Source organism: Typopeltis vanoorti, chromosome 16, assembly GCF_054136105.1.
Source record: "Typopeltis vanoorti isolate ZY-2024b chromosome 16, IOZ_Tvanoo_1.0, whole genome shotgun sequence".
In the NCBI taxonomy this organism is placed as follows: Eukaryota; Metazoa; Arthropoda; class Arachnida; order Uropygi; family Thelyphonidae; genus Typopeltis; species Typopeltis vanoorti.
Genome location: NC_143564.1, coordinates 112,863,959 through 112,881,042, shown reverse-complemented (window position 1 = coordinate 112,881,042; position 17,084 = coordinate 112,863,959). Strand labels below are relative to the sequence as shown.

Sequence of the window (17,084 nt, the reverse complement as noted above, 5' to 3'; positions counted from 1 at the left end):
CACAACAGGGGTTGGTAAAAGGGTAGGGGAAAGTTCAAAATAATGGTGTTTTTTTATTATTATTAACTGACTTGCTTTATATATTGACAGACCTGTTGTTCATCAGCTGCTATAATTCATATTTTCAACTGATATTATTTTCAAAAGTACTGCTTAACATCATTAGTGTTTCTGAAAGAGGTGTATGTGACTAAATCATTTCTGATAGCATATATGTTGTCTTTAGCATACGAAGAACAGCATTTAAGGACCTCGCAGAAGCAGTCAGGGAAAGTGAAATAGCCAATTCAGATCCAGCAAAAGTTATTTTACATGCCACAAAACAGAGGTAATATTTATTCACTACTAGATATAAAGATAATTTTATTATATTTTTAAAAATGGCAACCTATGAAAGCTCAAGGTATCTTAACTATTTTCCTAAAAGGGCCCCCTCCCACACACACCCATTGAGTTAAGGACTCATTGCGGGAAAGCCCTTTGCTATACACACAGCTCATCATACGATGCCTTAAATACATTAAAATTCTCTGCAGACATTCACTCTCGGGTAATGCATTTCGATCATTCACGACTCTCTATGCAAAAAAACTTTCTGACTCTCTTGCTCACACCCTCCTTCCAGGGATGACCTTTTGTCCCCCCCCCCATTTTATGAAAAACTTCTTCAACGTTAAACATGTAACAGCCCATTACAGGATTAACAGGATAGATGTCTCTGTCGTATCAACCATCTTCCTCCTATCCACTAGAACTGTAAATGGCATCTTCTCAACCTTTCTTCATACTCAACATTCCAAAGACCAGAAACTACTTTAGTCAATCACCTCGGGACTTTTCAAAACCTCTTCATCCTTATGAAAACCAGGTGACCAAATCCTTGCACAGTAGTCTATATGTGGCCTAATCCAGTGCTTCTCAACCTGTGGTCTGCGACAATGGGACAAGTGGTCTCCAGGCAGACTTAAATTAATTTAATAAATATATATTTTATAATTATCCAAACAAATTAAAATTGAATAAGTAAGTAAAAATTATTGAAATCAAATGGAGATTTAAAAAAAAACAAACAAATAGCGTCAGAATATTCAAGGGCAGAAGCAATAAAACTATACTGTTGTTCACTTCACCCCTCTTTTATTACTCGTCATTCTGGCACTACAATAATTTGTAGTGACAGAATGACAAATAATAAGATGGGTGAAGTGAACAACAATATAGTTTTATTGCTTCCACCTTCCCTTGCTATTTTGTCAGATTTGAAGTGAACATGTGTTATCCACATTTCAACCAATTGCCTCTTGTTTATTGATTTTTATTACTGAAGGTTTTCCTCCTTCAACCAAGGCTCAGTATACCTTTAGAAGTGCTAAATGATACTTGGACAAAGTGTGTCGTGAGTTAACCCCCAGTATTTATATATTTATTGGAAACGTTTTTTAATAATGGAAAAGGTTTAAACAAGAAGAGCAAATGAAACAGGTGATGCTATTAAATAGAAGAAACAAGCAGTTAAGAAAAAATACAGTATATGGAAGTTTTTTTTGCTTGGCTATGCTATGAATTATATAATTGGTTTAAACCTTTATCCAAATGTAAGCAAACAAAGTTTTCACCTGAAGTATTTTCAGAACTTGGGCAACTCGTGGTAAAGGTGGTATAAGTTCTGATCACTTGCCTGATACATTCACTACACTATAAGTTCTGATAGTGGAGTGAATGTGTGCAGAAAGTGTAAGGAAAATGAGGATGTAAAGTGTGTTTCAGGTCGTTAGAGTGATATCGTTGTTGAAAGTTAGCATGTAGAAAATAGTGATATGAGAGGTACGAATAGTGACATTTGCAAGGTAGTACCAGATAGCTGTGAGAGCAGCGTTGAAAGTGAGAATGAAGGTACAAATACAGAGAATGAATTTATGGTTTAACGGATAATAAAAATGATGAGATAGATGCAATGAGTGAGATTGCATGGTTGCACAGAGCGATACATAGGGCGAATCAGCAGCTGGAGCATTTGCAAAAATGTTACCAAGCATACCGACTAATAAACAGCAAAAGTATGATAAGAAAAATAAGAGTATGAGCATGAGTGTAAACAAAATGATAGAATGAGTATCGTCATACGGAGATTCTTTAGTAAGAGGTGTGATAGATGAGAATTTGACAAAATCTAACCAACCTGGCGCGAACATTAAGGATGTAAGCGAGTCTATCAGAATGCAAAAGCAGAGGGTGAACGAATGATTTGAAAGGAGGCAAAATGGCTATGGGAGAGGACTTGAAGGAATTACTTGAGGTAGCAAAATAGAAGAGTGAGAGAGTTAGGATGGTGAGTCTGTTGCCACGGTATGACAGTGAAGAGTATAGAAGGAGGGCCATAATTGCCAATGACTTTATGCACAGATTATGCAGGAGGAGTAGTATTGAATTTATTGACATGTGGAGTGAGTTCGATAGGTGAAAGGATTTATATAAGATGGATGGTTTGCATTTGAATGGATTTGGTGTACGGAGACTTGAAAAGGTGTTGTTGAATGAAGTGGAAGGAAGTGGATGTGCAGAATCAGGAAAACTAGAGTTATTAAGGGGTGGGAGGGTGGTAGATATGCAGACTTTAGGGAGACAGTTGAGTGTATGAATGTGTGTAATATGCCCGAGCAAGTACGAAGGACAACAAATCAGAATGGGATAGTTAGTATAAGGCATCAAAATAGAGATGGGACAAATGGGCTTCTGCAATTTATGTATACTAATGCCAGAAGTATTAGGAACAAGAAGGAATAATTTTTGGCCTTGGTTGGCACTTCCAGGCCACAGGTTATTGGCATTAGTGAAACATGGCTGACAGAAGATGATATAGCAAGTGGGATGGATTATGAGGAGTATAGTGTGTTCAGGAAGAATAAAATTGGAGCAGGAGTGTTCTTGACGATAGTTGATGGGCTGCAGCCAAGGAGAATAGAAGTTGAACTTCAGGATAGAGAAAAGAGCACATTTGAGGCTATTTGGTGTGAGGTTGAGGCTAGCAGAACAAAATATACAATAGGGTGCTACTATAAACCAGATGACGGAATAGATGGTGGAGATTGTATGTATAAGCAAATAGAAGAAATGAGTGGAAGGAGGGTAATTATTATTATGGGAGATTTAGACTATGGTAACATTGATTGGAAGGAGGAGAGGACACATGGGAGGAAGGAATTGGATTTTATTTGGTTATTAAGGGATAACTATCTGCAACAGCATGTAATGGAAAATACTAGAGGTCAGAGAGTGCTTGACCTAGTAATTGCATCTGAGAATTTGGCTGTAACTAATGTGATCATTGCCATCAATTGGTGAGAGAGTGATCATAGGGTCTTGACTTGGGAGGTGGCTAAAGGTGTGGAATTTACAATTAAGACAGGGTACATGTGGACTTATCGGGCTGGTAAGTATGACAAGCTTAGGAGTTTGATTGGTTCAGTGCCATGGCATGTAAAACTGCAAGGGCTGGATGTTAATAGTGCATGGGAGGTGGTTAAGAAGTGTTTGCAGGAGGCAATGGCTGACTGTATGCCTAGAGTCCGAATAATAAATCAAGTAGGGATTAAATGGATGAATGACACCATGTTATGTCATCACTTTTCTGTTATTTCTCTATCCTTAATTCCTGTCATACCTACTAAGTCTGAAATCTCTAACCTATCTCTCTGGGGCCACTTCTCCTTTTGGAACTGTGACAAAATTTGTTTGATATAGCTGTGCCAGCCAGAGTCCTAGTACAGAAGATTCTTGTACAAAGAAACCTTCCCAGAGTTCAAGTATTACCTAATCTTGTTAAAGTATTAAGTGCCTATAGAAACTTCAACATTGCAGTCATGGCCTATAACTTTCTTTAATTTCCCCTTATTCACAGGTTTGAACTTTAGCGAGTGGTAAAATCAGTCTCATACTCAGAGTTACATAGAAAAAACATGTTTATTAATTATCAAATTACATACAATAAACTTCCACACATCAAAGGTATGTCATATCAAAATTCTAATTCACTAGCTAAGCAATAGGGAACATTCTAATTATCAAATACTCTATTTTACATCTCTAGGTTAAATAATACACATTCATCATAAAACACTAGTTCAAAGTTCTAAGTAAAACTTGCTAACAAAGATCAGTTCACATTCAACTAAGTGTTGCATACTCTCAGACTTTCAGACTACTAGTTCAATATGATTAACACGTTACTGAGCACAAAAGTCACTTAAAAGTTCTCTTTCTTCTCAATTAGAAATCTGTTCTTCTCTCTTTGCCCCAATATTGTTACAAGAATAAGGAATTTACTGGACATTACCAGTATCCTGAGAGGATATCGTGCTTCTTTCGTCTGTCCTTTGTAGTCAGATGTCATTCTGCTTTATCGAGTCGCGTCCATGTGGAGGTCACGCTGATCGATGCAAATCGCCATTCCTTGCACTTTGCCACACAAACGCTCGTCTACCGGATCGATATCATCATCTTGGCTGACCTTTTGGGGAACTTTTCCGCTGTCTCACATCGGTAAACTTTTACCGATGGCCCTAGTTGGTGTCTGCCGTCAGCTAGTGTATAGCTTGCCCGACTCCTTCAGATAGCAACCAGGAAGGAGATTACTTCCGGCGCTGTCGATCGGTCAGTATCCTACTTGACCACATGAAAAAACAGGAACAGAAAAAACTGGGGGTTCAAACCCGAGTGAACTCGCTTTTTATTCTTCTTTGTAGCGCCCTCTTTTTGTATTGGAGGATCTCTTATTGTGCTCTCCTATTTGCCCCTATGCGATTGCATCACACTTCTGCTCCTTGAAGAGTGCTCATTTCGCCGAACACTAGTTCAGTTCGCCTTCCACGAATGCTTCTGTTGCAGGTGTTGCGTCATTGTAGGCAGCTAGCTAGTAACCTTTAAACCTTTGTTTGCACTTAGATTTACATTCTTACACAGAATATAATTTTTGACATCAATAACCTTAACAATATAATTCTACTTAGACATACAATTTTCTCCTCAACTTTACTTCTTTCTAAGGTAATTGTAACAGGTTTTCTTTTATATTTTGCTTTCTAATAGTACTAATAGTACAAGTATTTCTACCTCAGAATTGTGTTTCTTGTTAAATCTTGAATGAATGACTTTTGTTGAAAACGTCCCCATTCAAGATCTAACAGCCATTAAGCTTGAGCTGCAAAAAAAAGAAACAACTGTGGAGGGAATTTAAGGAGAAAGGTCACCAGCAGGCACTTGAATGGTATAAAGCACAGGCCAGAAGGGTAACGAGTGTGGTAAGAAAAGCAAAAGCGGATTATGAAAGAACATTAGCCATGCAGGGTAAAGAGAATCCCAAACAGTTTTTTCGATATATTGCAAGTAAAAGAAAAAATGTATACGGCAGAATGATTTTAAACAATGCCAATGGTAGGGAGGTAACTGAATCAGTTGATATACTGGAATTACTCAGTGAGCACTTTGCATGAGTATATCATCCAGGTGGTGATATTACAGGAATGAAAGAACCAACAGCTTATACAGGAATTGGCGTGAATGAAGTGGAGGTGAATAGTCTATTATAAACCTAAATGTCAATGCATCTGTGGGATTGGATGGTATACCAGCTCGTGTCGTACTTGAAGCGGCTAAAGAATTGTCATGACGATATTCATGACTATATTCTGTTTTGTAGAACTTTGCCCTTGACCATTTTGTATAATTTGAGTCTCAGGTCTGGCTTAGTCCCAAGGGGGTGGAAAAAGGGGAAAATAGTTCCACTGCATAAAGGAGGCTCCAAGACTGCTGTTGTAAATTACCAATGATCAGCATATCAGGAATCGTTGTCAAGGTCTTGGAGAAATTAGTCAAGCAGAAAATACAGGATTGGATAGATGAAAATGGGATACTGTGTGGGGGACAGCATGGTTTTGTGAAGGGTAGATCATGCCTGCTCACGTTTTATAACACACTGACGGCTGGATAAGGGTAATGGGTTTACAGTTATTCTATTGGACCTTGCTAAGGCCTTTGACAGGATACCACAAGGAATTCTAATCATTAAACCGCAGCATATGAGGATGGATATAGGGTTGGTGAGATTGATAGGAGGGTGGTTGATGGAGAGATATCAGAGAGTGGTTTATTCAGGAGTAGAGTCCAAAAGACAGCTTGTGACTAGTGGTGTGCCGCAGGGTTCTGTTCTTGGACCACTACTGTTCAATTTGTTCATTAATGATATAGAAAAGGATCTGAGATGAACTGCTCATTTGTTTTCTGATGATGCAAAGTTGGTAGAGCAATTGTGAGTACACAGGATGTCAAAATTTTGCAGGATGATTTGGATAGTTTAGAGGACTGGGCTAAGGAGAATGCATGTCAATTTAATGTGGCAAAATGTAAGGTTATGCATTTTGTGGTGAAAAGATTAGCAGCAGTATATCACATTGGTGGAACTGTACTCCAGGAGATTGATGAGGCCAGGGATTTGGGAGTGTTGGTGGATAGGGAGTTGAAATTTAGGGGCACATCGCAAAAGTGGCTAAATCAGCTCATCAAATCACTTGGTTGCTGAAAAATACTTTAACAAGCAGAGACAAACAGGTTATTATTCCTCTGTATCGAGCCTTGATAAAACCCCATCTAGACTACTGTACCCAGATATGGGCGCCTTCTTGATGGCAGGAGGTGGAGAGAATCCAGAGACGAGTGACCAAGATGATAGCAGGTCTATGGAATGAATCTTATGAGAACAGGTTGAACATTTGTGGGTTGCAGAAATAGGACTGGTGGTGGGAGGACTAGGGGCCATACATGGAAGCTGGGCAAGAATGTGGTTAGCAAGGGTGTTAGAGCTAGGTTTTAGGGCCTCCCTCGATGAGTCTATGGACTCCTTGGAGTTGCCTGTAATAATAATTATACATACCCATAAGGATATGTTCTTTGCATTATGGGATACTAAGGCAATTGATCAGAACTTCCTTTACCACGAGTTGCCCCAGTCCTGAAAATACTTCAGGCACAAACTTTGTTTGCCTACACTTGGATGAAGGATTAAACCAAATATATAATTGGTAAAAATGAACTGTGAAACCTCACTGAGTTTTGTATTATGAAGTGTTGTCGAACAAGTGCATGAAACTTGCGAAACTCTGACATTTAGAAACTAAACATTGTGATCTGAAAAATAAGCAAATTAAAAAACAAAACAAAAAAAAATTTCAGCGATGCTTAGCAATATTAAATTACGGGAAAGATGTAGTTTCGGACATGGGTTCAGTTAATAGCAAGACACCGGAAGCATCTATCAGGGAAAATTTACTACTTCCAGCTATAAAAGATGTGGCAACAAGTTACTAAAAGGTGTTGATTTGACTCCTCTTTCAATGACACTGTGGATCACAGAATTAATGATATGGCAGGTGATGTAGAATCTCAGTTAATCGAAAGAGTTAAGAAGAGCCCTTATTATGCGTTAGAAATAGACGAGACTACTCGTGTTACAAATTATGCGCAGTCAATATGCTAAGTAAGATATTTGCATGATAACAACATTCATGACGATATTCTGTTTTGTAGAACTTTGTCATCCCGAACAACTGAAGAAGAAATATTTCACACTCAATAATTACATAATACATAAAGGGATCCAGTGGGGAAAAATGTATGGGCTTCTGTGTGGATTGAGCTCGTGCCCTTACAGTCAGGCATAGTGGGTTTGTTTCTATGGTCAAGGAAGTGGCCCCAGATATGAATCGGGTATATTGGGTACCAGCGGGCTGGAATGATGTTAATATATGTATATAGTAGACAACACTAATAATAGGAGTAGCGTTGATGTATAATTTTTTATTTTTATTATTTAAATTAAGGGGATACTAAATCCCACATAGTTTTAAAACCGAATAAGAAACTCAAAGATTGGAATCAGTATGTTTTTAGCCGAATATAGTAAACTATAAAGTATCGGCGACCACTGGCGTGAGCAAATGCAAGTGACCCAAGCACGTAGTGCAATACCGGAAGACTCGCAGCAAAGTCGGTAAATTCTGATCGCTATTCTTAGGTATTTTCCATAATGTAAAAACACATTTCCTAGGAAATGTATGCTGTTATTACATTATGGTAGGGAGGTCACTACCCAGACTGGTTTCAGCCTTTTTTGAGGCTTCATCAGTGAGTAACTAGACCTAATACCAAAGTGTATAGCGAAAAGAACATATATACTCTGCGATATGAGTTTCCAAACGTATCGCAGTTTTCAAAATACGTTTCCAAAATAGTTTCCAAAATACGAGTTTTTTATTTTTATTTTATTTTATTTATTTATTTATTTATTTTTATTTTTTTTTTTCACCAGAGGTCAGGCCAACAATTGTTGTAGCGGTTGGTCATTGTCTTTAACAAACCAGTTTGATTGTAGTATATCTTGTTTCCTGTGTATAGTTGTATGCTCCAGAAGATGACCTTGACATAAATGTCGAATGTAGATTTTAGTTGTATTAAACTAAAGTTTTTATTCAAACACAGTGGTTGTCTTCCATAATTTTCCAAAATGCATTAGGATCTCAGTGTAAGCCCAAAAGAAAGGAATCAGGTATATTGCTTTATACATAGGGCAAGGTTGGCCTCCAAAGGAATGCCATCAGAATTTAAAACTGCTATACAATGCTGTAAAGCTAGTTAATTTTATTAAGGCTCGACCCCTAAAAAACTGGTTATTTTCAGTATTCTGCAATGAAATGGGCAGAATACTGAAAATAATAGTTGAATAATATACAACTTTTGCTTCATTCTGAAATTCTCTGGATTTCCAGGTGTAAATACTAACAAGCTTATTTCATTAAGGCACAAAGTTTTGTATTGCATTTGTGTGTGTGTTGTTACAAAAAGTTTCTGTAATCCCCGAAGGTGTCTCTGTGATGGAGAAAAAATATTGGAAGTATTAAAATTAGTTTTAATTCTTTCTCAGTGCTCTTAATATTCCATTAAACCTCTAACATGGATACCTTTATTTGTTTAATAAAAATTAAAACTTTGTTCAGTAATGACACACTTTTAATCATTTATTTTCAACTTAATTATGTTTCCATATGTATTTGTAAATGTTTATGTATGTAAATGTTGGTAATTCCCACATACATTTAAAAATAAATTACATAACTTAGTGGTCCGTAGAATTGTTTTAGGCATTTTACATTCCTTGGGCTTAAAAAGGTTGAGAAACGCTGGCCTAATCAATACTATATATAATGGAACCATCACCCCAAGAATTTCTCCACCTCCAACAATATATTCCCACCAAGCATAAATTCTACACCCCATCTTCGTTTTCCAAATTTTAAAACCTTAACTTTCACAACATTGGCTTTTTGGCATTACTCAGTGTAATACTCTCATTAAACAAATATGCCAAGGCAGAAGTCAATTCCTTGACACATTCTCTCAAAACAAGGTGATATGTTATCAAGTCCCACAGCCTTATCAACATCAAGGTTAATCAATTACCCATATACCTCTTGTTCATTCACAGTCAGTCTCTCCACCTCATCATCATCATCCACTGCTCTCAAACTCTCCATGAGGTCACATTCACAAGGCAGCAGTTATCCTTGTACCATTTTCTCAATTAATATTGTCCTACCATAATCTTATTTTGCAAACTACTTATCGAAACAAAAAACAGCGTTTTTTTTTTTTTTAGTAGTAAACTGCTGCTTGTTTGTTCTTTGTACTGCTCATGGAATTGATTATTACCTTATCTTATGTTCTGTTAAAGAAGGCATTATGCCATCTCTTTCTCTATGGCTTGTTTGATCTCATCATTCATCCATGTCACACCTACCTTATTTAACCTTGGGACTCTTGGAATACATTTAAACATTGCTGCTATTAGATAGTTCTTGATTAGCACCCACGCAGTATTGATATACTTTTCACCCAACTCCTCATTCCATGCTACAGCTGCAAGCTGTCTCCTGAGCTTCTGATAGTCACCAACCTTGTAGTTCCACATATATGCTCTCTCCTCATGGAAGTCCTCACATGGCTGGAACACTGCTCAAGTAATCACTTGAACCCAGGTAATCACTTCAGTCACTCTCACAAACTGAACAGAGATTTGTCCCCTTATTTATAATGACATCCTCTGATGAAATTATCAAATCTGAGGCCCTCAAACCTCGTGTGTCCTTTGTTACATATTGTGTGAGGTGGTTGTCCCTCAAAATTTCAAGCAATTCATTTTCTTTACTTCCAGTTGCTATCTCATCATTTCAATCTATATTGCCATAATTAAAATCACCATTAATTGTCACCTTTTTCCTGTTTGCTTGGCTAATTTGATTCAAGTGATTACCAGGTCTATAGCATTATCCAACTAAGCATTTCATTCTATTCATCTCTATTTTACACCATACTGCCTCAAAACCAATGCAACTATTTCCCCCTTGAATCTCTATCTTGTATGGATATACCTCCTTTTCTATCATTAATAGAACTCCATTTTCCTTTTTACCCTTTCTGTCTTCATGAAAAACACCATACCCTTCCATCTATATTTTTGTCAGGATGATGTTATCCTCATTTAACCATACCTCACTTATTCTAATAATTTTAGGATGAACAAACTCACTGTAACCATTTCATTTCCCTTGTTTCTGATACTTCTAGTATTTCTATACAAACATAGCAGCTGATTCCTGGATCTATAACAAGTTTCACTGATACCACTTATTAGATATGATTTCTCCATTCCTTCCTCGAGCCATTTATTTTTCTCCTTACTCATCCCAGAGTCTTCTTCGAATCCAATTGTTTTTCCCTACATCCCAGTTCATTCCCTCTCTTTTTGTCTATACATGCTCTTGGAGCATCAGCTTTTCTCATACTGTGTTCACCCTGAGTGTCTCCTTGTTTGTCTTACACACTTGTTCTCTCTATACTCATCCTGCATGTGTCTCCATTCATAAGCACCACTTCATGTTCCCCACCTCTTTACCCTTATGCTCTTCACATTGCTTCTTACTTGCTGATATTCATTCTGCACTCATTATTCTCCCTTCCAGCAGCAGCAGTCTCTCCAAATGACTCACAAAACCATTCAAATGCAGTCCATTGTTCTTATACCAATTTGTCCTTCAAACTCATTCCATACATTAATAAATTGCATTTCTTTCTCTTTGTACAATTCCATTAACATGTCATTCATAATTCTTGCCCTCTGTCTCATCTCATCACTGTCATACCTGGGCAACATATCGACTACCTTTTCTATCATACTATTATCTTTTTATCCTTCTCAACAACCTCCTGATAATTATGATAACTAATATTTAAGGAATTGACAGCGTATACTAGAAATATAGATTAAATAAACTTTAATATATACATTCCGATATTTCGGCGAACGTCACGTTGCCATCTTCTTGGGAACTTACTAAAAGACACGTACACACAAGTACTAATAACAGCAAATGAGACTGAAGCTAGGAAGCTAGCGTTTCCTAAAGTCCTGATGGTGCCACCTGGTGGGCTATATTGGTAGTTCTTGGCCTTTGGGCTGAAGTTCTTCTGATAAAAGTTTCCCAAATTTGGGGCAGTTTCATGCATCCAAATTTGTTGAGGTTTGGCATGTTCCTAAGGGCCGAGGCTGATTCCATGAATAGACTTTCATACTTGAACGTTCAAGTATGAACGTTTTATCAAGTTTTCCCAAATTTGGGAAACTTTTATCAGAAGAACTTCAGCCCAAAGGCCAAGAACTACCAATATAGCCCACCAGGGGGCACCATCAGGACTTTAGGAAACGCTAGCTTCCTAGCTTCAGTCTCATTTGCTGTTATTAGTACTTGTGTACACGTGTCTTTTAGTAAGTTCCCAAGAAGATGGCAACGTGACGTTCGCCGAAATATCGGAATGTATATATTAAAGTTTATTTAATCTATATTTCTAGTATACGCTGTCAATTCCTTAAATATTAGTTATCATGTCTAACCAGCGTATAAGCCTCTCAACAAGACTCCTGATAATTAGTTTTACATTTTCCTTGTTCCCAGTCAAGCCATTTGTTCCTACTACAACTATCAACTCTTTTGCTTGCTTACTCCCCATATCCAACACTTTAATCACTGTATTAATTTTACCTCCCAGAAAACAAGCCTTGTGCATTGTTTTCTGGGAGGTAATTTTCTGTGCATTATTTTCTGGATCAAGTTTTCTTTTGGTTGTATTGATCTATATATTTCCTCATTGTTCCACTTATTCTCAAGATCTTTCTATAGCACTTCCTCTCAAATGCTAATATCATCCTTTCAGATTTTCTCAAGAGTACCTAGGCCTCACATCCATAGAACATGCTGCTGAAGATACAGGTTTCTAATATGGCTCTTCCATATTTTCTCCATGACTTTTAAGATAGCTGTTGCTCTGGCTATTCTAATTTTTACCTTTTTTTGAGTCCAAGTCATGCATCATGTGGCATCCAAGATATTTGAAATGTTCCACCTTTTCCAGTTTAAATTCTTCTATGGTAACTTTATTCAGTAACTCCTGTTGTCCAAATATCATTGTTTTAGTTTTTTCAAAGTTGGCATTTAGTCCGTATCTTTTCTCTTCTGCATATAGTGTTTGCAGTGTCTGTTCCAGCCTAGCTTCATCTTCTTCAATCAGGACAATGTCATCTGCAAAGTAGTGGTAGTTTATTCTCTTGTCATTTATTGAAATACCTCCACCTTCTTTTTTAATCTTATCTAGTGTGATGAAGATGATTGGTGATATTGGGTCCTGTTGTCTTATGCCTTGACTAGTGGCAAAACAATTTCTAGTTACACCTGCTATCCTGGCTGTTGCTTGTGCTTGGCTGTTTATATCTTTCAACAGGTGGATCAATTTATTGTCCATGCCATAGGATTTCAAGACTGCCCATGTTGTATTTTGGTCAATATTATCAAAGTCTTTTTGGAAGTCTAAAAATATCGTAAGCAGTTTATCTTTTTCTTCTTTCGTTGAGCTTTCTCTGCTATTAGTGCAAGTATTTGTTGCACTGTGCTTCAATCTTTTCGAAATCTGACTTGCTGATAGGAAGATGTGCCTCCATATGACCTTTCAGGCTTTCTGTAAGTATTTTCATCAACACTTTGCCAAGATAACTCATTCGTGCAATAGTTCTGTAACTGGTGCATTCTAAAGCATTCCTTTTCTTATGAAGAACAAGCAAAACGACCGATTTTTTCCACTCTTCATGGGCATACTTACCCTGATCTCCATATTTCATTACATAGCTTATGCATTTCTTTTACAACCAGTTCTTTCCCATATTTAGCATCTCACCTATTATGTTATAATTTCCAGGACTCTTGTTGTTTTTGAGATGTTTTATAGCCTTACTCACCTTCTATTCCAAGATGTCATTTTCAAAGATCTCTGCTGGTAGAGAGATTGCTTTTAGTTCTTTTTATATTGTTTTTAGAGGTTGTTTTTAGTTGACATTTCTTTTAAATTTATAGACATCTCTAGTTTTGTGTTCTCCATAGTACTGGTCAATGTCTTTACATTGGTCCTCCAACCATTTTCTTTATCAGATCTTGCTGCTTTCTATACTTCATTGCATTTTTGATGGTATAACTCATCTTCTGTGAATTATCTCTTTTAAGTTTCAGTTCTCTTTTCTGTTGTACATTTAAATGATATTAAATGATTGGGCACTGAATCTTTCAACCATTATCCTTTCAACAATTGGTTTGTATCCTATTATTGCTGGACAGGCCTTGTTACTTAGCAGGAAACCTACTCCTGCATCCTGCTTACTTCCGTTTCCTGACCAGAGAACTCTTCCACCATTTGTTTCTCCTGACAGTGTCCATCTCGTTTCTAAAATACCCAGGATGTATTTCTTCTTGAAGCAACTGCAGTTTTCTAGTTGCCCATAGTGTGCAGACATTTCTTATAGGCTTGAGTTTAATTTCTTTGTCTTTGTTTTCATTAGCTGATTTTTTGATCAAACCCTGATCGCTCAATTGGGGATGCTGACCTGTTTCACAGGGCAATGACCAAGCTGGTATGGGTCTTTTCACTTGTTGTTTGGCATTAGATTTTAATCGTACCTTCTTACATCTCTCCCTAGCCCTTCAAGGAAGACTTGTAAGAAGGTGCATATAGGTTATTTTCATTTAAATGAAGTATCTATTCATCCATACAGCTCTTCTCCATCCAACATGAGATGAATCCCCTAATTGGGTGTTTTAGAGAATTAATACAGCCCTCTTACCACTTCTCTGGTGTATCCTCCTCCCTAAAAGGCAACCATGAGCATTTTATGTCTGGAGATATGTGTAGTCATGGGGGGGGGGGGCTTTTGGCCTAATTTAAGAGATGAAAAACCAGTTTCCAGGGGGATGGTGGGGGAACCCTCCACTTCCATATTAATAATGAATAAATTATAAATATAGTATAAGTATAAATAAATAAGAATAAACTGTACTTGTCATATTTAATGAGCATCTGTTCCTTTCACTTTTAGATGTAATTAATTTTCATTCTTATAAATGTTTTTAACTTCTGTTTTTGATAGTATATTCATTCAGTTATGCATTTAAAATAAGACAAATCTGTTAATATTTAGAGCATAAATTGTCAATTTATCAATAAATTTAGGATGATGATAGTTTTCTTATTGTATCAGAAAGTAAAATTAAACTTGCCAAGTAATTATATTCTTGTTTAATCTTTTATCCAAGTGTAAGCAAACAAAAATTGTCTATGAAGTATCTTCATGACCAGGGCCACATTTATACTTTTGGAGGCCCTAGGCGCAACATCATAATGAGGCCCCAAAAGAACAAGTCTGTTTCAGTTAATCAAATTCATACATTTTTAAAAAAAATTTTTTTTTTAGTTAATTGAAAATAAAAGTTGACATTTCCATAATAACTCATTTTAATAAACTAAAAATAACACAACATTGGTGTGTATATATATATATATATATCAGTACAAATTTAAATTAAAAAAGAGAAAAAATAATAACTAAAAGTTTTTTTTTCTGGCTTTTGTTTTAGCAAATATATCTAAAATGATATCATAATTAATCGAGTCTATTACATCTGATTCAATGCATAATAACAACAAGTCACTTGTTTTATTTTGGTGTAAGTTGCTTCTTAAATTAATTATTCGTTTCAACACTGAAAATGAGCATTCCGCACTTGCATTTGAAATAGGCATCCTCAAAAATATTTTTAGACTTGTTTCTACGTTCGGAAAGTAGACCTTAACCCATCGTTTATAAATTTGTATATAATTTAATTGAAAAATTTTCTTCTTTTATCGTTATTAAAAATTGCTAAATAAATACTATCAATCCTTACGGCTGTCTGGGGGTAGGTATATATGCCACCATCTAGGTGGCATATATACCTACAAATCAGACAAAAGGAACATGTTGATGATGTAAACCAGAGCAAGGTGGTTTCCCGTTGCTTTCCTTGCCGTACTATATCCTATGACTGTAGCCTGTGTGTTCACGGGGCCAGTTTGCCTGCTTGCAGGATGAAAAACGACAGGTAAACTGGCGGAAAAAACCAACTGCCCGTGACCAAGACTGGCTAACTTGGCTATGGCCGAGGAAGATCCTCAAATTCTAACGTCTTCGACGGGAATCGAACTTGGGACATTCCTTCCCCAGTCATGTGGTTGTGAAGCGCAAAGCTACTAGGCTAACCACACGGACCATAAGAGTGTAATATTTTGTTAATACTAGTCTTGTACTTGTCTTCAGCTATATCTTTCTTCAAAAAAATGCCAAAAATATCTGTCTAAATAACTTTTTGCTCTTTCATTAATTTCCAAAATCAGCTTATCGCAAAGACATTAAAAGTATTAACAATGAGATTTTCTTTCTCATGTAATATATGAGTAATCTCATCATTAGATTGTGAAATTTCGAAACACATTTTTTTTTTCGTTTTTGTCACTCTTTCCTTCTCAGCTTTAAATTTTGTCTCATCTGTTAACAAATTCGCTTCTTCATTAAAAGCAGCAAAAACTATTTCTTTTATCTAAAATAACACCAATTAAAAACTAACAAATTATTAGCTAAAAACAAATCCATATCAAGATCTTGTAGAGATTTACTAGTAGCATTTATTCGTTGTAAAATTTTGTCCCACACAACTGTTAAAATTGCTGTTTCTGAATTGTCAAAATGATCAGTCAATGATGAGCTCTAATTTAGAAATAGTTTTTTCATGAGGAGAAATGGATACTTAAACATACAAACTTATTGTTTTAATACTGACCATATTGTAATGTGTACAAACAAGCTTTATGAAGGCGTTGACAGAAAAGCATAAAAAAATAGTAAATGCAAATTGAAAGGAACATAAAAAACGTTGTGAACAATCTAGTAGCTAAAGTTACACGTTCACGTGACAGAGACTGAAAGGACTTACTGTTCTTATTCATTATCATGCATGCATGTTTGTTTTAAACGCGTAATGTGATTACTGGCTAGCTGTAGTTCAGATGGATTTAGAGAGAGAGGATCAGGTTTTTCCACAAACTGTTTAGAACAGTGCTCTGATTTCTGTTGAGGTTTCCGCCGGTTATTAACACTATTGTGGCTTCCTTGAATAAATGATGTCTGTAATCGTCAACCAAATATGGCATGGAGCTGTTTTGCCACTCTATCGTGTGGTTAGACGTACAGAAATGATGTACTAAGCTGGAAGAAATACTTCTGTTGTGGTTTACATCCCCAACATGTTCTTTTTGTCTGGTCTCTAAATTCCGTGAAGTTGGTCCAATGTAGGCAAGACCACAGGAGCAAGGAATGTAATATACTCCTGGATATTTGTTGAATGGTGCCCCATCTTTTGGAGATCCTAACACCTGTCTGATGCTGGTGGTTGGTTTGAAGACCACTCTGATGCTGTAGGCTCTTAGTATGATTGGGTAACAAATGATTGGGTACCATTCTACAAATATCCAGGAGTATGTTACATTCCTTGCTCCTATGGTCTTGCCTACATCTGACAAACTTCATGGAGTTTAGAGATCAGACAAAAGGAACATGTTGATGATGTAAA

At 36.6% G+C, this 17,084-nt stretch overlaps 1 protein-coding gene across 1 annotated transcript in view; it reads left to right on the top strand.

Annotated features, from left to right (window-relative positions):
- Nucleotides 1-17,084, top strand: part of ATP8A (ATPase phospholipid transporting 8A1) — a 1,088,708-nt gene that overhangs the window by 921,084 nt on the left and 150,540 nt on the right. The window contains exon 38 of the mRNA XM_090406292.1: nucleotides 227-328. Coding sequence (XP_090262418.1) covers nucleotides 227-328 — 102 coding nt within the window. The remainder of the gene's footprint in view (nucleotides 1-226; nucleotides 329-17,084) is intronic.